We start from the raw sequence: 24,443 nt of genomic DNA on the forward strand, positions 1-24,443 counted from the left end.
TGCTTTCTCTGATCCACTGGAGGCCATGCTTATGGTCACGCAGGAGGCAAAGATTGCTATGGCCCATTCACATCGGAGGAATTTCAGCAGCTTAGGAAAAAAGTGCACAAATAGAAAACCCCCATCTGCTGCATAGGTCCATGGTCTGCACTTCCAAACAATGGAGGACTACATGATCACGACTATAGAATAGATTCTTCACATACGACGAAGGGAAAAGAAACACTTGTCACAGATATTGAAGTCACACAGTTAAAGAAACACGTCGAGACCCAAAAGAATCAAAGTCACGTATTTGCCTTTCAGAAAAAAGTGGCAAGAAATCTAGCCCCCTGGCTCTATGAAGAAGGGAGTGTGGGCAAGACAAGTTGAAGTGCCTTTTAGAAGCCATCACTAAATTGAATTGTTTTCATTTTTAGACTGTTGGCTATTTTGTAAACTGACCTCCTGTTATATCCTCTAGTTGTGACAATCACATACGAAAACAAAATAGGTATCAGAAGGGGAAGATCTCCATCCCCTCCTTCCAAAACTAATATCGTTCTAATATCGCCCAGGGTTGAATCTGGCCGGACTTGCTGCCATTGAGCTGGTCCCAGATGCGATGTTGCTTTAAACCAGAGGCTGCAAGCTGACCATTTACGGGCCCTCTTCTGCTCAGTGATGTATTTGTTTGGTCTGCACTAAGCTCTGAATCAACTGCCATTATGTATAATTTCAGAGACTTTATAAAATTCGGAAGCTCTAGCAGCATTCAGCTTCAGCTAAATCGTGGATGTCCCTTTTTCCACAGGGCATTTCCTGGCCAGCTTGTCACTGGGCTGCTTCACCCATTTGCATTAAGCCCCCCGGCCCTTTTAGGCTTTCGAATTTTCAGCCCCTGCTTTAAATGGTAAACTACCCTCTACCCTGTACCCTCTGGTCCTGAGAGCCAAAAATGAATAGAGTGTCAGCTTTTTTTTTTTGAAAGACCCCCATAGTTTCCCACATCAGGTCTTTACTCTAGTTGCTGCTTATACTGGCAGTTGGAAACAGAACATGGAATAGCACTTCGTCTAAAGCAGATGGTAGGCTTTCCCCTCTTCTTCATGCAGGGGACTTTGTGCAGAGTTTCACTACAGAAGCACACTTTAAAATTATTGCTGTTCTGTTGGACGGTGCTTCTGTCAGGGCACAGACATCCATGGCCTGAAATGACTGTCAATTGTAGCAGCTTCCTTGGAAATAAAAGTTTATAGAAAAAAAAAAAAAAGAGTCAGGAAGAAATTATTTCTTCTAATTTCCAATAGAAGTAGACTTTTTCCTTGCTTCTATAATGAACAGAAACAAAGAACATAGAACAACACTGCCATTATTTGCATCTGATTGCTGTTTTTGAAAAAAGCTGGTAGGTTTTAGGTTGTCCTTGGGACCCAAGACTTGTTTTTTGCCTTCAAGCCTGGGACACATTGCATTGTAGAGAGTGAGCATGAGTTGATCTCTGTGGTTTTCTACAAACAGTTTAACTTGACTGCTGTGAAGTTACGCTTTGAACAAGGCAGCTACGATAGGAAATGTACTGACACCTCCCTGGGACCTCTTGTTAATATGCAGAGTTTATGATGATTTAAGATCTCTTAGAATCTACCAAAGAAATCTAATCACTCAGGAGATCGTTATAGTCTCTGATTTTACCTACTCCGAGGTACTTTAGTCCAGAGCCCTGAACGCAGTGCTAAAACAAGGGAAATTCAGAAAGGGTATGTTTGTGGAGAACGTCTCCACCTTCAGCTTTCAGTCTTTGGGGGATAAAAGAGCCACCGAAGGCAGGGCGGGGTGGCTCATGCCTGTAATCCTAGCACTTTGGGAGGCCAAGGTGGGTGGATCACTTGAGGTCAGGAGTTCAAGATCAGCCTGGCCAACATGGTGAAACCCCATCTCTACTAAAAATACAAAAATTAGCCGGGTGTAGGGGCACGTGCCTGTAATCCCAGTTATTCGGAAGGCTGAAGCAGGAGAATCACTTGAACCCAGGAGGCAGAGGTTGCAGTGAGCCGAGATCTCATGCCACTGCACTGCAGCCTGAGCAACATGTTGAACAAGATCTGTCTCAAAACAGAAAAGGAGCCACAGAACAAGGGGCACAAAGATTAGCTGAGTCACGGACAGTACGGGTATATGCGGGTGTCAACCCAGATTTGGAATCCTTTCCTGTTCTATTTTCCCTCCAAAATTTCCCTTTCTTTTTATGGACCACAAATACACTGAAGTTTGAATTCACCCAGTTTCACCTCCCTTGTCCATTTTATCTAATGCCAGTTAGATTTCTGTAATTTCCTTGTTCAGGATTTGTACAGAAAAGTTTGGATTTGCAGGGAGATAAAAATTCCTCTGAATGGGACAGCTAGATTATTTGGCTCTTAGCGGAGTTTAGAAAATGAGACCAAGTTGTCCTTACTTGGGTGCAACTTTTCAGCAAGTCCAAATAATTCAGTCCAGTTTGTGACATGAAGTTACTGCTTGTTGGCCTGAAAGCCTTGTCAGAGAGGTGCTCTCAGCGGCATAGTTAATGTATGCCATTCACGTTTTGTTGTCATTTTCCCGTTTTTAATTTTTTCCTCCTTCTTGATGTATTTTTTTTTTTTTAATGAAACATCCCTGAGTGGACACAGTGCAACATCTGCATCGAGCAGTGATTGTCATTTATGAAGCACGAAGTGAGAAGCCCAGATTGTGGATTTTTTTCTTCCAGTGCACACTTGATCATGAGTGTTGTGAACATTTGTTAGTCCTCATGGGGAAGGAACAAAGTTCTGGGATTGTAGGTACAAAATACCTTGACATACAGTCATAGGAGATCTTCAAAGGGCAGCTTTTTAAGGCTTTTTACCATTGAAAACATGACTGGATTCTCTTTTAAGGGAAGGTTGGGCAACTGTAACCCAAACTAGAAATCTCTTCTCTCAACTAAGTGGGCTGAGTACGTCCTGGTTGCCATTGTTTTGTTCTGGTTCAGATGCTAGCTCTGTTTCCTTCCTCCCAGCTTCAAAAGGTCCATGCTGTCCCAATGAAATGCTTACACTAGTGGAAACAACACAAATTCAAAAGCAGTACCTCCCAAGGTAAATGTGAGGAACAATCTTTTTCCTATATCACCCATGGGAAAAGGGAGGAAAAAATTCTGAGCCACTTCATCAATTGAGCCAATTTAAATCCTCTAAGGTAAATTGGAGGAAATAAATAATTCCCTCTGCAACTGAGCAGGAATTACAGGCTGACAATGGAAAACACCAGGCCAACAGAACAATGAAAACAAAGTTTGACATAAGTTCAAAGCTCAAAGGGAAACACCAAGTAGACACATGAAGCATCGCCTATCACAAGCCAATCATAAAACATACATTGCATTTGGAAATGGCTTGGTTTAATTGAGTGCCTTCCATTACCCTGTTTTCCTAGCAATCAGTAGAGTAATCTTTCCATTAGAAGGAAATATGACTCTGGGAATTAATTCTTTATACAAAGAGCTAGCAGGAGTGACATTTACACCAAAAAGAATTGAGTCCCTGTAGCAGCATAATAAGCAGTCTACAGCTGTCTTCTTAGAACCAAAGGTAATTTGGTTCAATGTAGTTAAATTAATTGAATATAACAGTAGTTGAGAAACAGATTCATTATTTTAAAGCCTTTTTGTTTTTCCCCATTGGTTTAGAATTCATCAATCATGAGGTGAGAAAATGTTCCGTTTTCTAAAAGGAAAAGGCGACACTACTGTTTTGATCATCAGTCAAGAGTTCTGTGGTATCTTGGAGATGCTGCTCAACCATGAACTTCAGGAGAGCACAGAGATTAAAAAAAATAATAATCAAAGTTTCCACTGATGGAAACTTTACAAAGCAGGTGTGTGTGTGTGTTTAGCAAGGAGAAAAGGGCAGTTCTTTAGGAGTTGGTGGCTGGGATATGCTTACAGGAGACCATAATTGTCATTGTCTTATACACAAACTTCTCTCCTAGTTTTTTTTTTTTTTTTTAAAGTTTTATTTTGAATCAGAAAATACCAAAGGTATAGGTCTCCAGGACACAGGCAGAACAAATTTCTTGGAATATATGCTTTTCTTATGATTAATTTCATTGGTGAACAGGTGGAGAAGTGAGAATTTGTACAAGGAAGTCTAAAATCTCTGATCCCAATGTCATCCTTGTATTCTTTACTTCTAAAAATTGCTAAAAAAAAATTCTAGGGTAAATGGATGATATAATTGTAAACTGCACAGGAATTAGTTTTGCCTTTGGGGTACATTAGATCTCCAGAATAACACAGATCTTTTTTTTCTAATCTGTCGAGTTTTTGCTACATTTTTCTATTATAGCATTTTATAATATGCCTCCTCCTTTATTGCCACTTTCCCTAATAAAGGTATTAAAGAGAAGGAATATAAAGATTACTTCTTTACTTTAGGTCTTCTCTTTCTATCTTTTCTTCCCAAAACATGGTGAGAGAGAAAATGTTTACATGAAATGGCATTGTTGCCCTGGGTTCTGATTTATTCTTTTAATGTTTCTAGAAAAAATTGCTGGTAGTCATAATCCATGGATTGTAGTTTTCAGTTGAAGACACAATAAGCACTGAAATTAAGCTTCCTTCACAACTGGAAATCCAAAAGAAAAAAGTGTTTTTATGTGTTCTGGTGAAAAATAGAAAATACCTACTGTTTGGTCAAAAAAGTCTTGGACCTTGCAATATTATCTGTGGCCTAATTCTTGAAACAGGAAAATGGCTCCAAATACTGCCCCCTTCCCAATATGTACCATCTTGACAAGGCTTTGATGTCACTGACAGAAATAGAGTTTGTATACAGAGGCCACACATTATGTTTATTCCTTTGTAGACTTATTTCTGAGTTCGTACCGTCCTGCCATTGACTAAAGATGAAAACTCTGGCTGGGAAAACAAAATCCTGATTGTCTAACGTAAAGGTAACATATAACACAGAAGGTAAATCATAGAAGAGAGCCTGACTGAACCTCCATTGCTAGTAGGTATGGTATTTAAGCCACAGTGCATGTGCATGTATAAGTAATAGTCATATATAATATTCTCACATATTATATACTTATTACATACATGCACAGTACTTTCCAAGACAGCTACAAATTTACACATGCATCAACTACCTAAAAACATAGAAATAGGTAAGCCTATTTAGTGGAATTTTCTTAAATTATATTTGAACAATCAACAGGAAAAGTAATCATGTAAAGTACCGCTCTTTTCTTGTATATATCTACAATAAAATTCTATAAACAGTTGTCTCCCAAAACATACCCGAATAAAATTAAAAAAAGGATAACACCCAGTGTCCTATATTTGTATATTTATGGTCATTTCAAAAACAAACAAACAAATAAAAGAGCCCCACTCAGGTGCATATTTACATTCTTCAAACTGTAGCGGTGAAAAATAATTCTATTAAGTGCAGGACATTCCTAATGTTGCAGTAGTGACATTTTTCTTAAGTCTTCATGAACACATTGCTTTTGTCTTAATGGTGATGCATTCCATGACTATGAGACAGTTCTCTTGTCCCCTTCATTTGCAGCCGGTGGCACAGTCAGGATTAAAGAGCTCCTTGTATAACGGAGGAAACAGTGTATTCACTATCTCTGGATGAGATTGCTTAAATACCTGCAGCTTCTCCCCGTGCAAGTTGCAAACTGCCGTGATGGTTGGTATCTTGGCTATTAACTGCAGAACGGAGAGACAGAGAGGGAGATAGAGAGGGAAGCTCATTAGTGGAATCAGTGTCCTTTCTGGCCCCAGATGAAGGTAAACGGCTTTGGAAAAAGATGTTCAGAAAGAAAGAAGGCTCACTTTCAGCTTTTTCTCTTAGAACAAAACAAAATAAAATGTACTCCCTGCCCCTCGCCACTCCATCTCCTAAAGGAAAAATAAAGAGTAAGGAAGCAAGCAAGAAAACAGGACCAAGATCCCTGATTCATTGCTCTTAGATAAGTATTTATGAGAGGTTTTCTAGTTTAATAGTTTTCCAGTTTAATAGTTACAAGTGGGTGCTCTGTAGGCAGGCTACCTGAGTTCCAAAAGAGCTTAGTAATGGCGTAGCTGTCACTTTGTCTGTGTCTCAGTTTTCTCATTCATAAAATGGGCTTACTAACAGTACCTACTTCATTGGGTTGTTGTGTGGACTGAGGGAGGTAATTCCTATAAAAGTGTTAAGAACACTGGAGATGTGAAGTGTAATTGTTAGTGAACACTATTATCACCCGTAATTTCCCATAGATTTTCGCGACATGAATTTGTAGCTTTGGAAGATGATAATATTTAGGGATATACAACCAAACTGTATGAGGTGTAATCTATAATAATCTGGACTGCTTGGCTATCAAGCTCACTAGCCCACTTGTATAGTGGCTCTCTAATCCATTTCCACTGTAATGCATAATATGAAACACATGGAGAATTTGGGAGGTCACTGGCACTCAGCTTCCTTAGGAAGGTGTTCTAAAAATGAGTGGAAGGATATCCACTTATACTTGTTAGGTTTTGATATATGTATCATGTAAGATGTAATTTTTTGGGGTTAAGATACCCAGAAGACAGTGTTTAATAATAATTTAAATGCTGTGTGGGTCTTAGGAGATGAACAATTCCAGCTTTTAACACACTTATGGCATAGGAACACTTCGAATCCATCACTTTCGTGTCAAAATTAGCTTAAACAAAAGTCACTGTGATTAAATTATTGTGAGAGAAATGTTCTTGTGTAGAGAACACTCTTATAAAAGGTAAGCATGATAGCTCATATAGCTGACTAAAGACACACTCGACAGTGATGAAAAATACAATTAAACAAAACCTATTCTCGTCACCAGTTAGGCTCATCATCATATTCCCTACCCTGTTCAATAACAAGAATCCATTTCAGCCTTTGAAATAAAAGAGGAAATAGATAATTAGTTGCCTTGTGGTTTTTAAAAATCAGTAACTTCCACTCTTTCATTAACTTTCCTTTTAACAATTAATGACTATATAACCATACTAGGAGCAATTTAAAAACAGCATCAGGATGAGGGCTGTTGGCTCATTCAGTAAAGGGATCTAGAACATGTAAAGAAGTTTAGAGTTCAGACTTTCCAATCTTGACCATCTCCACTGCTATTTAAAGACGGGGATAGACATGAAAAATGAGGAATCTTTGTCAGTAGAATGGATGCTAAATTTTAGACTGAGAATCAAAACTTTATCTCCAACATTATGAATTTTTTCTTCATTCTTGATACACCACAAGGAATTGCATGCCTAATAGGTAGCAGGCACCTTGGCTAAACACTAGAATGCACAAAACACTATGACTCTTGTTTCCAGTCTACTTGATGAGACTGATGAAATAAGTTTACCACACAGTCAAAAGCAGACTGAAAAACTGCGGTGAGTGCCAAGGAAGAATAGCGGGAGGAAGAGTGGGATGGAAGAAGGTGCTCTGACTTGTGGCAGGCCCGGGAAGGCTGCTCTGAGAAAGTGACATTGAAGCTGAGCTCTGATGGAAGAGTGAGAGAGCTAATTAGGAACTGGGGCAGAGGGTACATACATAACATGCCCTAGGATCACGCGCAAAGATGCTGTAGCACTTGGCACTCTGGAAGAACCGAAGGCAGTTCAGGGTCGCTGGAGCAGTGGGTGAGGTAATGCCAGAGAGGTGTGCATGGCCAGATTATGTAAGCCCTCATAGTTCACGTTATGTTCTCTGAGAGGGTTTTAAGCAAAAAAGAAAGATGATTCAGAGTCCCATTCTGAAAGGCTCACTTTGGGTCCAGGGTGGAAAACTGTGTCTTTTCTATATTTTCATAGGTACACAGTGTTCAAGTGTCCACTTAACTAGAGTCGCTTGGGAAATTATTCAAACTCTCTTAACCAGCTGGCTCACACAGAAGGAGACTACAAGAATTTAGGAACAGTTCTTGTACATTGTAATTCTCCCTGAAATAGCTGTTGAATGCAGAGTGGCTTTGAACGCTTTCTACAATCATCTGCAGTTGAATTGATGATGTGCAGAGCTCCTGAAACTTCCAGACGCAACTCTATAATTATTGTCAATCTTGTCAATAAGAGTGACTGAGGAGTTCTTAAAAATGCAGATTACTGGGACCTACTCCTGGAGGATTCAGTTGCAGTGAGTTTGGGTGAAGCTCAGACTCCATGTTTGGAACCAACATTCCCTGCAGACACCGATGCAGTGGGTTCATGGGATCGACTTTGAAAAACACGGCTTCCGGGGTTCAAATTTTATAAATTTACAACTGGTTTTCAAAATTGAAAAGTTGAGCCAGGCACAGTGGCCCAGTTCTGTAATCCCAACTACTCAGGAGGCAGGAGCAAGAAGATAGCTTGAAGCTGGGAGTTCGAGACCAACCTGGCCAACATAGCAAGACTTTGTACCTTAAAAAATTTTTAAAAAGTAAATTATACATTGAATTTGAAACAGTCCTATGAACTATGTGTAGAATTAGCTGGTTTTCCAGGAGGCAGACATGGAAGTTCTCACATGTAGAGAGGGAAGGTTCCATGTGCTTAGAGCTATTAGTTTGGTGGGGGTCAAGTAATGAAATTCCTGAGTTCCCTGTGATACACAAATACTACATAGAGAGGATTAGTCTGTTGATAAAGAACATGGGCTTTGGAGTTGGGCTGCCTGGGTTTGAATCCTATTTCTGTCCTTTACAGCTATGTGATCTCGGGCAAGTCACTTAACCTCTCAGCTTTCTTATCCATCAGATGGCGATTATAACAGTCCCTGCCTCAGAGGGAGTTTGTGAGGATTAAGTGAGTCAACAAAAATTTTTTTATAGTGGTTCCTGACACACAGTGGTGATCTGTGTGGTAGCTGTCATGCTTCCACTCCCACAGTCTGAGATATCTCTCTTCCTTTCAGGAGAGGAAGAGTCAAGGCCATGCTTTTCAGTCAAAGGACATGGAGGGCAGGAAGCCAGCTTAGCTCTGAACCAAACTCCAAAAGTGGAGTCATTAACCAAAAGTTAATGCATGGCAAAGTCAGCCATTGACGTTTATTGAAATGAAAAAGCAAAATCATATTGATTTTTCATTCTCTTATAGCAATTCAAGTAAGTTGCTTATTTTACTAACTGTGACTCACAATGTAGAATCCTATGTATAACAATTCTTGAAGCATTTTTTGGCTCCTTTAGTGACAGGGTGGTGTGGGACATGAAATGTATAAGAGGATGACTGAAACCCTTTTATAGTTGCTCATTTGCCCTGGAAATATTGAATTACGTGTCTGGTTTTGGGATGTTAATATGGACTCTTCCTCCTTTCCTGAAAGACGACTGGGATTTAAGAGTCTGGTTCAGGACCCAGTTCTGCCTTCTTTTATGCAATTTGGATCTAGTTCCTGTTGCTCATCTGTAGAATGGGCCGGATGGTGGGAATTGCTTTCTGTTAAAGAGCACCCAGACCGCTTCAGCAAACAGCACCGAGAAGGCAAAGAGCTCTCCCAGCGTCCGTGCTCTCGGAATAGGCTGACTGCAAGGCACCCAGTCGGCTGTGGAAACAGAAGTGCCGACAGGGGCATCCATCGCTCTGAGGCATGGTGGGCCAGGAGGCCATGCGGAGGCGGCAGCAGCACTTGTCAGAGCCCAGAAGAGGCTGGTGTAGAGAGCAGCAGGCAATCACTTACTGCTCATTAATATTATGCACTGCAGCCAGGGGACCCCCATTTCAAAGGGAGCTCAGAGCAGCCTCCACAGCAGTTAATAGCTCAACAACTTTTTAAACAGCTGGGGAAGTGATCCAGAAGCACTTGGAGATGGAGGGGGTAGTCAATTTTAAATCATCGTGAAATTCCTTCATGTTTAAATAATCCCCGTAGCAGAAGTAGACAGAGGGTCTATCAAAAGGCATTTTCACACCCATCTCTTTCTTATGACAAGCATTTCTTATGAGAAGGGAGCTTTAGCTTCTACCTACAGGGGTCTACAAGAAGAAAAAGCAGCTGTTTGAGAAGAGATAATAATCCTATGCTTCTCTCCAGAGGGCGGTTTTATGAGAAAATTCACAATTTTATAACTGGTACATTTGATGTTAGAAAAATGGAACATGCAGAGGGTAAAACTAGTGATCTTGTTCATGCGGGCTTCCAGGCCACCAAGTGCCCTCCAACCTAAACCAGGAAGCCAGCAATGGTTTGATCAAATTGGAAGAAGCTTCAGGAGCACTAATGAAAACAGGACACATAAAGTGAAGCTGAACACATCAATTTCACATGTCCATTTGATTTTCTTTTCTTTGTTTCTTTTTCTTTTTTGTTTTTGGTTTTTGTTGAGCCAAATCTAGTTGGATTCGAATTATAACATTAAACTTGAGATATCTTTCCAGGTCATAAGCCCTGCCCCCACCATCCTGACTCCATCCTTAGCATCTGTGTGGCAGTGCCTGTACTTTCTACCCTGGGCATGGCTGACCAAAGTGGAAGTGGACAGTTGACTCAGCTGGGGCTGGAATAGGAAATCAGACTGAGAGTCAGCAAGCTGCTGTCTAATTGTAGCAGAAACTACCCGTAACCTAAGGAGCAAAGAACTAGCCATATTTCATCACGTGAACCAGGGAGGCACAGAAAACTGGTACTCAGAGAGGGAGAAGAATGAAGTAGATACCTATGGAGAGATAAGTGTGTAAGATGAATAATTTGGAAGGCTTCCCAATTCATCATTCCAGTACTTTCCTGATTGATGGCTGCATTTTAAACCTTGGGTTCTGTGAGATATTGCTTCATTATTTGTTTTATTTTTATTTTTTATACTTTTGCTTAACCTAGTTGGAGTTGGTTCCTCTTGTAACCAGAGTCTTTTTTTTTTTTTTTTTTGACAGAGTCTTGCTCTGTTGACAGGCTGGAATACAGTGGTGTGATCTTGACTCACTGCAACTTCTACCTCCCGGGTTCAAGCAATTCTCCTGCCTCAGCTTCCCGAGTAGCTGGGACTACAGGTGCACACCGCCACGCCCGGCTACTTTTTGTATTTTTAGTAGAGATGGGGTTTCACCATGTTGGCCAGGATGGTCTCGATCTCTTGACCTTGTGATCCACCCACCTCAGCCTCCCAAAGTGCTGGGCTTACAGGCCAAAGAGTCTTAATGGATACATCAACTTGCAATTTGATGAATGAGGAGTAATATCAAAAGCTTTCTTCTCATTTGCAGGCCATTAATCTGATGGACAACCCTTGGAATTTCTGGATGTTGTACCTATAGTATATGCCAGCAAACCATAAACAGTTAAAATACATTGAAATAATCTGGCTTATCAGTGGAGTTCCTCAAGGAAACCCGCCATGTGTTATTCACCATTGTCTCCTTGCACCTGGCACGTAGTACCTATTCATAATAAATGCAGGTTCAAACAGAAAACTATCCCAGGAGAGAGCTGGCTTTCTTCAGTCTAGATTTGAAATTTAAAAACTTGGGGGATCTGTTGAACTGTTTTCTAGAATTTTGCCTATTCTTGCATTCGTTTAAAGTATATTTACTGTTGGGAGGAAGCGTGAGGGAGGCTTTGGGGATGCCAGTTTTATACCTCGGCAGTGGTCACACGGGTATGCTAACTTTGTGATAATTCACTAAGGTATGTACTTACGACTTGGGAACTTTTCCCTATGTGTGTTATACTTTTTTAAAGTATAGACATTTCGAAATATAAAACAAAGTCCTGACCAAATAGAAATGCGAATGGGGAGACTAAGACCACGAGTCACATTGTCTGGGTAAGGGCTCCTCGAGTGCTGATTAGACAGACTATGCTGTTCAAGATGAAAGTGAACCCAAATCTCTAGTCACACCTGCTAGGAATTCTAATATAACACCCAGGTTTTGTTTTGTTTTGTTTTTTGTTTTGTTTTTTGGGACGGAGTCTTGTTCTGTCTCTCAGGCTGGAGTGTAGTGGCGCGATCTCGGCTCCCTGCCACCTCTGCTTCGTGGGTTCAAGCGATTCTCCTGCCTTAGCCTCTTGAGTAGCTGGGATTACAGGCACCTGCCACCATGCCAGGCTAATTTTTTATATTTTTGATAAACATGTGGTTTCACCGTGTTGACCAGGGCTGGTCTTGAACTGACCTTAGGTGATCCGCCCACCTCGGCCTCCCAAATGCTGGGATTACAGGCATGAGCAATGGTTCCTGGCCCATCCCATTATTAATCATAGTGAAGTCTATTTTGATCTCAGTGAGAAAGTGATAAAAATCACTATAAATGATCTTTTGCAGTTTTCATTGATCTCTCAATCACTGGTCCATAGACTCCATCTACAAATCAACATGATTGTTTTCCCTAAATCTGAATGACAATGCACTACCAATGTGACCAGAAATGATTTCTTTCAAGTACAATTTCAATTATTAACATGCAAAATAGGATTGTTTAAGCCTTCCATCTTTTAAGCTGTTTTTTTTTTTTCAGTAATTCATCATTGTTATAATAGGAAGACAAGCTTCTCTCTCATATTGATGATATAGTTTTGTCATCTTTATGCTAGAAACAAACATAGGAGTTAAGAAGTTAGTGAATCTGTTGGCATGTACCTTTCCCAGCTCAGCTTACTGCAATTCTCCCTGGGAACGTGCAGAGGTCTGAGCTGGAAAGAGACTTTTTCTGGGCCTCTCAAACATTTAGGAGTAGCTGCCAAAACATTAAGAGTTCAGGTGCTGGAAGCAGCTTAACTGGGTTCAGATTCTGGCTCTCCCACTTAGAAGCTGCTTAACCTTAGGCAAGATATGTAATCACCTGAAGTTTCAACTAATGAGAGTATAGTTTTGAGAATTAAATGTTAATCTATTTAGAATCTATCAGCACAGTGCCTGGCCCAAAGTAAATGCTCAATTCCTTTCAACTTTTGCCATTCTTTTTATCAGTCATGTGATTCTGATCGTGTATTTCTTTTCACTGTAGTCAGTGAGGCACTTATTTTTTTCCTCCACAGCATGTGAACTTGTATCTCATCTATGTCTATTTATCTTGCATATTTGACCTGCAGTAAATATTTATTGAGTGAACAAAAATGATAAAAATGAATTTTAGAAACACTTCCTACTTTGCCCTATTTCCACGTGAATGTTTCTTTTGCAAAATGAAAGCCGTGGCTCTGATGTTGTATTAATATATCACACTATCATTATATCCTGCAAAGTGAAGGCTGCATACTCTAGATAGTGTCTCACCTGAAAGCTGAAGGTAATGCTCAGGTTCCTCACTTGGATAAGAGGATTTTGCTCAGACAGAATGATGGAAGCAAGAGAATGTGTCTGGAGTAGGCGGGTGAATCTCCCTCTTGTCTGAACCTCAGAGATTCTAGATCAGCCATGTCCAATAAAAATAAAATGTGGACTACAGATGTAACCTAAAATTTTGCAGCAGCCACATTATACAACGTTAAAAGAAAGAACAGGTGGAAATTAATTTTATAATCTATTTTATATAACTTGAAGTACCTAAAACATTATTATTTCAACATAGAATCATAAAAAGTATGAATGAGATATTTTCCATTCTGTTTTAAATCTGAACTCTTTGAAATTAGTATATATAAGTCTAAAGGCCTAGGAAGGAGAATCTTGTACCGTAGAAGCCCAAGGTAGTGCTGGCCACGGCATAGTAGGTCAGAAGTCAGGAAATCAAGGGAATGCCTCCCTTTCTCCTCTTTCTGCACCTTGTTGGAATGGGATGGGTGCGTGATGGGGAAAGGTGGACTTTGTACACTTGATTATCCGGAGTTAGACCAATCTCCTCTCTCTATGTTGTAGCCTGTATGGATTACGTCTTTTTGAGAAGTCTGGCTTCTTAGCAGTCTGTGGGGGACCCAGAGAAAGGCCTAGTGTTTACTCTGGGGCTCAGCTGTGTGAGGGAGGATCTGCCTGCTCTGTGGCCCACGTGGCAATGGCACCGAATCAAGCAAACTATTTGAGGAGATGAACTTCAAAGTTCAAAGTTAGCACAGGCTTCAGTCATTCTTCTAAGTCATTCTCTTTCCATGGCTACCCTTAGATTCCCACTGCATTTTCATTAACACGACATAACCTTAGACTACACTAATTCCTTGTGGATGCAGGTGTGTGGTTAGGACATCTACATGGTTAGCAGGAGCTTAGAAAGAATAACGGGAAAAGAGAGAGCCCCGTGGGGGACAGGATATAACTTTCTGACCAGCCAGAAACAGGAAGAGAGAGAGGGAGATTGTGAACTTCAGCAAAGTAACTATAGACTCCTCTACATCCTAGGAGAATTAGAAAGGGTTTATCAGCATAGAGCTATGGGCCTAAAACCACCCAGAGGTGTGGAGTGGCCCATGATTCCTGGAAAGCTTGCATGTAAAGCACATGGTGAGGCACAGGCACTTGAACATGTTTTCAGAAGTGAATTCAAGGCATGGTACTCGCTGAATGTTAGTTGTGAGAAAATAAAAAGCAACATTCTCTCTAAGCCTGCATATGGTGAGCTGAGTGGGCTTTGCCTCTGAGGGATATCAGCAGTTCTCTATGCCTTCCTGTTGGATATATGTGTTGTTATAAAGTTAGCTATTTTCAAACTTCTCAATACAGCTTTGGGCAAGAACACACCTCCAGGAGTGTTGTATCTATTTTCAGGAGTGCTGGGAAAAATAAATATGCTATCTAACAATATTTCATGACTCTAATTAACCAGGAGGCACAAAAGGAGGGGCTAGACTGGGGAAGGCCAACATTAAGCAAGGCTCCAGCTATGGGCCTGACCTGGAGGCTGCATTTGGGAAAGGGCTGGACACGTGCATCTGAGGACAAGATGTGAGCATGACACCACAGATCCAAGCTTTGGCCTTGGCTGTGAGCACACTGCCACAGCCTGGTCCCAGCTGGACTGGCCTTCCTTATCCTCCACCCTCTGCACCTCCCGTCAGGGCAACAAGAATGGCAGACTCAGTGACTTTAATAGAGAAAGCCCTAGAATGGAAGCATCAACAGTCTTTACAGTTCAAACATTTACTGCCCTCTCTCTCACCCTGTCTCCACCACTGGCAGTGGTCCTGCTGTGCTAAACTGAGTGGGGAAAGAGCATCACAGGTTCCTAATCCCCACAGCTGTCTTCACCGAGGAAGTAAACCTCCGAAAGTGAGTCATGGCGACATCCAAAGCACAGGTCACGGAGCTCTTCCTGGAAGCCTCACGGGCATGCCGACCTCTGGACCTGGGCTTTGCACACACTGGACGCTTTGCAGCTTTGAGGCTGGAGTATTGCTCTCAACTAAATGACCATAGTGCACTGAGTACTAATTTGGATCCATAAGACTTGGCAAAATCAGTCTTTTTCTTCACTTATTATAACAGGAAAATATCAAAAGAGTCCTTAAAACAATCCCACTGGACTGGATGTTGGAAGGCAGCACAAGATGTCAGGAAGAACCTTTGTTTGTCTCTTTAGGGAGTCAAAGAAGATAATACTGAAGAGACCTTAAAGACCATGCAGCCCAACCTACTCATTTCCCAGACAAGAAAAGTGAAGCCCAGAGAACAGATGGGCTGCCTCCTCTAGTCATATGGGGATTAAAAATATATATGTATATTTATTTTTTATATATATATATGTTTTTTTTTTTTTCCATGAGCTTTAGTGAAAGTGACCAGTGTTATCTCATTTCCTGGCTTCTCAAATCCAAGATCCAGCCAAATCTATTATTTATAGACTGAATATACCTTATGCTTTCCTACCTCCATGCCTTTGCCCCCATCACTTGGAATGTCATCCTGCACTTCTCCAACCTCCCAACTTCCATCTTTTGCAATAATTTTCATCTATCAGTGATTAGCTCAAATATGCCATCTCTTAGATAAAAATTTCTCTGTGAAATAATATTTTTTTCTGTCAACAACAACAGCTACCACACAGCAACAGCACTTACATATGACCCATTATGGACTGGGCAGCTTGCTTACATTTTATCTCATCTAGTTCTCAAAATAGCCATATATTGGGTATATCTTTAGTCACATGTCCAGGGACACTCAGCTAGCAAGTGGCTTTGATGGTTTATTATAAATATGCTATGTACCATAATTATGCTGATAAGGAGAAGAAACTAGATTCCTTAATAGGGTTTTTTTCCCCCTCTAATCAACTCTCTCTTTTCCCCAAACCAAAATACAGGTTAACACATGGGGATTGAAATCTTCTAGTTAATATTAGGATACATAATCCGCACATTTTCAAACCTTCTAAGGTTAAAGTTTGGCCCACAGTAGAAGGCACTGCTACCTGAACTTTAATTTCAGGAAGTAGGCATGTGGAAAGTGTGTTGGAAAGTGTGCTCTTGCAGGATGCAGTTCAGTGATTGTGGATGAGCCCTGTACCTCTAACCTGGTATCTGTTAACACCTATTCAGGGTTGAATACGTCAGCGGTAGAAATAATCTGTGCACACGTCACAGAAGGCAGATGTACCCTCTACCTACTGGAGATTTCACTGGAGCCCCTGGATTTCAACACAACATTTTGGGCACATGTGCATTCTTTTAGAGACAGGTTTCACAAAATTCACTGGAGTCCTCAAGGGATCTATGAATAACAAATATTAATAATGGCCCTGTTTTAGAGGTATTGTGGAAGGCAGAAGAGCTCCATTACTACGATGGCATAAGGAGCCTTTCTGAAAAGATAAGAAGAATCTGTGGTGGGATGAAACAGTTTCTCTCTCATTTAAATAAAATATTCCTTTTTGGGAATTTGTTGAGAGGGCATCCTAGACAGTGATGGTACATTTATCCAGAGTGTTAAAGCAGCCAGGAGCTAACAGGGCTCACTCCCTATTCCTAACCCTCCAGCATTTGATAATGGACATTTGAGACTTAGACAAATGCAGTGACTTATCGGAAGCCACAAAGATCAGAGCTGCGATAAATGAAAATTCAGTTCTCATTCAATTTCACGGTCAGTCCGCATTCGTTCAGATAACACCCAGTTAAAATGATAACTGTTGCAAGAAAGGAGCCACACAAAGACCCAATATCTGCATGTGGCCTACAGAAGCAATGCTTTGTCACCTGGTTCTAGCCAATTTTATCCAAGAAATAATCCTCTTCCAATGCTTTTTCAACTTTGCAACATTACCTGTCTATAAGAAAAGAACCGAATTGTGTACTTTTCCAAATAAAGATGGAGAAAGGGAAGTTAATCTGATCTACAGCTGACATAATTTTCTTTCTTGCCTTCAAATATCTTTTGTTCTTCAATTTCTGTCTTCTTCCTACCTCACATACCTCAAATCATAACCAAGACAGTGAGAGGTAGAAAGTGGTGAAGCACAAACATTTTACCCTCCTAGGGGAGTAATAATCACCATTTCACAACGTGCTAGAATCTCATTTGAACATCACAGCACATCTGTACAGGAGAAGAAATGGTAATCTTCATTTTCTAGATGATGAGACCATGGTTTTCATACAAGCAGACAATCCTCCCAAGCAAGCAGAATAGCAAGAATTTTCATCTAACTTTGTGTTTTTTCAAGACTTTAATTTTAGGATGGTAAATATGGGGACAAAAGTCTTCAGGAGATCCCAAATGCAGAAAACATCCCTCCACATTAATTAACAAGATGTATTTATGCAGATACGCTACCAAGCAACTATAGAGACACACGCATATATTTACATTATTGTCTTTTCTGCCCAGTGAATCTGAAAGAAAGCATGTTGAAGTTCTGCTATTGACTGGGAGAATACAGGTGCAGAGAGTAGGTGATTTGTCCTTGACCACCTAATAAATGAAAAGTTACGTCAAAGAGAACTATTGCTCTATAATGTGGAAATGTTCTTGCTAGTGATGCGTTAATTTTAACAAAATGTTGCCATAATGAAGCAGCATATTTAACTCATGGAGGTTTTTTATAGCAGTGCTCTGTATGTGCAAAGTAAAATCTGATGGTGTTTCCAAATAGAGTCTTTACCATCCCCCTTTTTAAAACAAAGAACTTCAAGGGCAGAGTGGGAAGGTTTTAATGATAAAAATATAAAGAGTAGGATTCCTATGATCTTTAACGAAGAATAAACTCAATGTCTTAATTTCTTACCCTCTAAAATATTCTGGTTCTTAAGAAATCAAAGATACTTTAAAATCTAAGATAATTCTGGCTGCCCAAAAATTTCAGTTCTTGAGAAATCAAAGGTACTTTAAGATATAAAATAATGCTGAATACCAATCATTGAGAATTACCTTTTCCTTTGGGATTATTTTACTTTGGTAAACACTTTTTTTCAGTACTCTAATTAAAGATCATTCTTAATTAAGCTGAATCAAGAAATTGATGGCATGTGGCATGAATTTTGTTCCAGGGAAACTTGCTCATTTTGAAAGAACCTCTCAGCATGAAGAGATCAGCGTTGCAGGGAAATTTACAAGTCATCAGTCTGATCTTGCACTCTGGGTAGGAATGTCGTTTATAACATACCTGAGGAGTGACTAGGTAGTACCTACTAGAACATGACCTATGACACGGAGCTCACTGCTTTACACAGTAGTCCACCCCCTCCCCCGTGCAACCATTCTTATCATTTGATGGTTCTTATTTTGAATAAAAATCTACCTACTTTTAACTTTGTCCAAGACCTGGCTCCTGAACCAGCACAAAGCCCTCTCTTTCTTCACATACGAATTTTGAAGACTTGTTTCCTTGCTTCGAGTGTCTGTTCTTCTGATAAAACACCCTTGGTTTCATTGATTTGTCTTCCTGCACCTTGGGTTCAGATCTGTCAATATCATCCCTCTACAAGAAAGCGCTTTTTGCAATCTATTACAATTCACTAGTCTCTCTTTTAAATTGCATACCTCAAAATTTATGCAGTCTTTGGTAACTTTCAGAAATTGCTGCTGCTGAGAAATTTCCCTTGATTTATAAGCAGGCCTTTTTGCTCACTGTGCTCTCTTTTGGTTGTGGTGGCTCTGTGATCTGGGGACCTACCTTTGCCAAGGTCTCATCATCCAGGTGATTCTTCTGAATCACATGTTGAAGTGCAAAATAAATTTTTTCCTGAAGCTTCTGGACCTTCCTTGGTTCTATAAGCCAGGCTCGGTCTGATGAAAGAAAGAGTAGATAAGTGGAGGGAACATCAACTTTATTTTGCTTCACCCACATATATAAGTGCCAAACTTCAGACCCATTTCATATTATTTAGTTCTAAGTTGCTTCTGAAGACATGTCATTATTTACATAAAACGTAAGTATTTCATAGGCAATACCATGATGCCAGGAATGCACAATATTATGACACAGGAAATCACTTTGCAGAAAAGGACACAATGGTTCAGATGATCTGCTTCTTTGTTTCTTATTGTCTGTGACAATTTACATCTCTCACTCTTTGCTTTGGACATATGCTTAGGTTTTCTTTCAAAGTAGAAGTCAGCGATTTGTGAAGAAGAATTATAGAAGTGAAGAAAATCACAGGAATATTTTTGGTGTTCAGGATCCCTTTTCCTTTTCTCAGCTTATTTTCTCATCAGATATAAAGCTGAAGCTATGTTAGAATTTATATAGCATAAACATAAATCAGTTTCAAAAATTCACTTCTAAGTTCTATTTTCCTATATTGAATTCTTAAATGGTGAATAGGATAATCCCTTCTTTCCTTCCTCCCTCTCTTTATCTGTTTCTCCCTGCCCTCAGACCCTCTCTCCCTTCTTTCCTTCCTTCCCTCCTTTCTTCCTCTTTTTTTCTCCCTCCCTTCCTCCCTCCCTCCCACACTTCTTTCCTTCCCTCATCCCCCTCTCCTTCACTCTCTCCTTCCTTCCTTCCTAGAAGATTTATACACCGTGGTGACAAAATTCAGCCCAGTGCCTTAGTTTGGACCTTTATGGAAGAGACACTCCAAATCTTCAAATGCCGAACAAATACTCATGGAAAAGAACTCGAACATGATCTTCCTGAACACAGTTCAGGTCAGGTAAGAAACTCAATTCTGTAACCCTAGACAGGAGGAAGACAAGTCTAGCCAACAGTTAAGCAAACCCTTACGTAAGTGAGTACAAAAGCTTTCAGTGACAATTGTCAATCAGAATACATTAAGTTCCCCTCCCTCTCCCTTCCCTAAGCTGTTTGGAGCTGAATAAACAGTGGCTTTTATGTCAGGACCCTGGAGAAAGAATAGGGGGCTGTCTGGCAGGAGATGGAGCCTACATAGGCTGGAAATCTTTTTGAATATGGCACTAAGCCAGGGTGGCAAATGAGGTATTTGGAGTTCGTAAAGCCTCTCGGTGTGGGTCTGCTAGCAGCACTGGAAGAGTCCCCACTAGGTAGAGTAAACCAAATTGCATGCTTCCAAACTTCTCAGAATTTAATGATGATAGCATGTCTTTTTTCTAGAAAAAGGCCAAACAGCTCAGCTGATTTCTAATTCAGAAGGAAGAGGCTAGCTTTTCTTCTGGAGTGATCATTTTCACAGATCGTTCATATTTAATATATTTAATATTTCATGTCTTAAATATTTGCTGCTTAAAATTTACTGACTTGCTACAAATATACCTAAAGAGAAGAGTGACTCTAACGCTTCCTTTGAGCAAACAAGAACTAGAGGAAAACCATCTCCCTCATCTATAGATCCACTGGCTTAGATTTCGTTTTCTATTGAACTATTCTCAATGGAAATAATCAAATGCAATGAGAAAATGGTAGAAGGAAAATTATTTGGCATGTGGCTGCTAACAGAGAAAAGTATTCTTGTCACTTCTTCCATCTATCTTTGTGCTTCCAAGCCTGGGAAACTTTCTAGGGTTTAAAAAAAAAAAAGGCCTAGAGGAACAGCTTGATTTTAGACAGAGCCATAAAAGAAACTGTTAGTAAAAACACTCTATGTGATAACTAATTTCCATTTTTGATAAAGTGGTTAAATAAAAAACAGTAGCAAATTAAAAATATCCTGATAAGACCATCAAGAATTGTATTAGGAATAATAAAGCCTAACAGATAAAAACTGTAGACATTGGTGTTACTGGAAAATATAGCTACAGTGGCATGTTAAAATTATAATGTGTAATCTTACATCACAGGTAAGATTAATTTCTTTCAGTTTCACTGAAAAATATAATAGGGCATATATGAGAAAAGAGTTCTGGTCTCTACAGATAAATGGCTAACAGAAGAAATGAGTCTCTTGCCTTAAAAATTAGGCAGGAATTTTTCTTTCTGTAGAGACCTGTCAGTGATGCTGTTATCCCTTAACTCAAAATGTAACAAAACAACAGCTGAGTAAGTAACTGAATTCTCATTTTGGCTAAAGAGCCATGTATTTATTACTATATTATTGTCGTTATATTATTATGATTATATTATTTATTATTATATTTTAAGCTGGCATATACTTTGTCTTGCTTTGTTTTGTTTTTTTGAGATAGAGTTTGTTTTTTGAGACTCCAGTCTTGTTTCCCAGGCTGGAGTGCAATGGCACAATCTCGGGCTTACTGCAACCTCCGCCTCCTGGGTTCAAGTGATTCTCCTGCCTCAGCTTCCCAAGGAACTGGAATTACAGGCACCCACCACCATACCCAGCTAGTTTTTGTATTTTTGGTAGAGACGGTTTTTCACCATGTTAGCCAGGCTGGTCTTGAACTCCTGACCTCAGGTGATCCGCTGGCCTCGGTCTCCCAAAGTGTGGGTTACAGGCATGAGCCACCACGCCAGGTGTAGCATATACTTTTAAAAAGTATTTCACTTACTACAGTTCTAGTCGATCCGTAAATATTGTCATACCTTGAATTCTTTGAAAACTTGGCATTTCTGCGCATTTTAGAGCCAGCAGAGGTCTTAGTTATTATGGAGTCCATCCTTTTTACTTTATAGACGAGGAAACTAGGGCTCTGAGGGGTCAAATGTCTAATATCACACAGATACATGGTGACAGAGCTCGTACCAGAATGTCCACCTCCATGTCTGAAGTTTTTCCTCTTCTACCGGGCAGTCTTCAGTATGAGTAATTTTCCCCTCTGCTGTCCTCACCTCCTTTTAAAACTCCTGATACAGGTGACCCTTCTACAACGTGGGTTTGAACTGTGTAGGTCCAGTTATATGAAGATTTTCCTTCTGTTTCTGCCACCCCGGGACTGCGAGACCAAACCCTCCTCCTCCTCCTTCTCCTCAACCTACTCAGTATAAAGATGACCAGGATGAAGACCTTTATGATAATCCACTTCCACTTAATGAAAAGGAAATCTGTTTCCTCTTGCTTATAATTTTCTGAGTACCATTTTCTTTTCTCTAGCTTACTTTACTGTAAGAATACAGTATACAATACATTTAACATGCAAAGTATGTGTCAATCAACTGTTTATGTGATCAGCGAGGTTTCTGGTCGACAGTAGGCTATTGGTAGTGAAATTTTTTGGAGTCAGAGGTTACATGCAGATTTTTGACTGCATGCAGGGGGTTGATGCTCTGACCCCTGCATTGTTCAAGGTCCAATGTATTGCTAAGAAAATAGGCACTAGCATTTGTCTGAAGTGAGAACATCAACATGAATTTGGGCAAAGATGCCAACACAAGAGGTATTTAAAGAGTAGTAAGTGTTCCTTTTACTTATGTAGTTCCCCATTCTGGAGCTTTCATGTAGGTACATTTCTACTGTGTCTCATCCAACTGGACATTTATTTTCTAGGTACTTTATTCTTAAAGTCAAAATAGAACTTGGCTGTAACTCAGGCCACTATTTGTCTTCCTTTATTTGTTAAGGAATGATTCTGCTTATCTGAATCTGGAATAACCCCTACCCCATGCTCTACTCTTGCTTTTGGGCCAAAATTGGTCATTTTAATAAACTTGAGGCTACTTCCCTTTACACTGTCCAAAAATATCAAAAGCTTGGTAAAGAAAATACAGTTCTGTTAAAGTTTCTCCTGAACACTTTGGCTTAGGCAGGTGTCATCAATGTTAAAAATAGTAAAACAAGTTTTTTAAAAAGGTAAGAGAACTGAGACTGCCCTACCTGGAGATATCAGAACAGCAGATGAGAACAAAGCGATCTCCTCCTCGGTCAGCTGCAAGGAACACAAATTCTTTGCAAAGTCAAATGCTTCATTCACTAGGTCATCAGAACCTATAAAGGAGAAGAAAAATGGAATAAAAATACTTGAACTTTAAATGGGGCAAGAGTAAGAAAAATCTCATAATCAATAAGCTATCCAAGGAGGTGCATACTAGACTTCTAGAAAAGATATTTTTTAAGTTTCTAATTGTAAAAAGTGATTGACACTAGTCAAAGAATGAGAAAATTGGGCAACATCTTGGCCAGGCAATCGAAGTTAACATTACCTACCAACGACAAGCAAGTAGACTTGGTGCGTGAGCAGTGTCACATCTGCCTGGGAGTCCATACTATGATTATATCCTTATAAATTTGAAATGCTTTCGCATTAAAGAATATAAAATAAGTGATTTGGGGATCCTTTACAAGAGAGAGAGTATTCATAGAAAACCTAAAACATTACATATAGGGGCTGAGAATTGTCAGTCTTCGTAGCACTTGAAGCTAGCAATGTAAGGTATTCTGGTCTTTTAAACTGAGACGTTAGAAATATCTTATGGAACAGAGATGAGATACACTTCAGTTTTGCAGTTTCCTTGGAAATTTGATTAAGGAGCTAGAGTTCATTTTTTATTACCTTCTAATGAATGACTCACAGGTCAGTTGCTTAGCTGTCGTGAATTTTGGAAAATAATGTTGCATCTCTACACTGATCCCTGGTAAATGTTTATTTGATGAAGCTGGAAATATACTGAGGTTGCTTGCCAAGGCTTTTCCTCCTTTCTTGAAAATCTAGCCTTGGAGATGACATGGATGTGTATCAACTGTAGAAGGGAAACATTGCCAGCCCTGATGGACTTGTTGTTGGCTGCCATATCAACTAACAGCACAAGAGGTGAAAGGGCAGTGGCCTTCTTTGGTGTCCATGGGCAGGATATGGAACAAATGGCACTATCAATCGTTAAAACGTTTCCTGGCATCAGCCCATCTTTGCTAATGTTCTTCCTATCCATGCCATGCACTGATGACTGGATGTGATGATATACAACACTTCCAAACAAAGACTGACTCTGTTAGTGCATTCCCGCAGGAATGGTCTGGGATCATTGTGGACAGGTTGGCATGAACTCTCTGTGCTCCCAGAACTTTGTGAATTAACTTCTGTGGGTGAGAAACAAGTAGAGGAGCTCCTCTTTGAATTAACTATCTTAACTCATGATGATAAATTGACATAAGAAACTTAAGAGGTCACCCCCATGGATGACCAGGGGTCTACGCAATATACAATAAAGTTGAAAAAAAAAAAGCTGATCTCACAAAGAATGATCTGTAGTTCAGCCCAGCTCTTTTAGCATCAGTCTCTGGTTCTTTCTTTTTCTTTCTTTCTTTCTTTTCTTTCTTTCTTTC

At 40.0% G+C, this 24,443-nt stretch overlaps 1 protein-coding gene across 2 annotated transcripts in view; it reads right to left on the bottom strand.

The window, feature by feature from the left end:
• Positions 1–2,590: 2,590 nt before the first annotated feature.
• RORB (RAR-related orphan receptor B) overlaps positions 2,591–24,443 on the bottom strand; it is a 192,853-nt gene continuing 171,000 nt past the window's right edge. The window contains exons 8-10 of one of the 2 annotated variants that reach the window (XM_011968250.1): positions 22,998–23,108; positions 18,986–19,098; positions 2,591–5,725 (exon numbers count right to left, since the gene is read on the bottom strand). In XM_011968250.1, the coding sequence (XP_011823640.1) occupies positions 5,570–5,725; positions 18,986–19,098; positions 22,998–23,108 (380 nt within the window). In that variant the 3' untranslated portion in view covers positions 2,591–5,569. The remainder of the gene's footprint in view (positions 5,726–18,985; positions 19,099–22,997; positions 23,109–24,443) is intronic. The other variant, XM_011968251.1, reaches the window with a different exon arrangement.

This window comes from Mandrillus leucophaeus, unplaced genomic scaffold (genome assembly GCF_000951045.1).
Source record: "Mandrillus leucophaeus isolate KB7577 unplaced genomic scaffold, Mleu.le_1.0 Scaffold833, whole genome shotgun sequence".
Lineage (NCBI taxonomy): Eukaryota > Metazoa > Chordata > Mammalia > Primates > Cercopithecidae > Mandrillus > Mandrillus leucophaeus.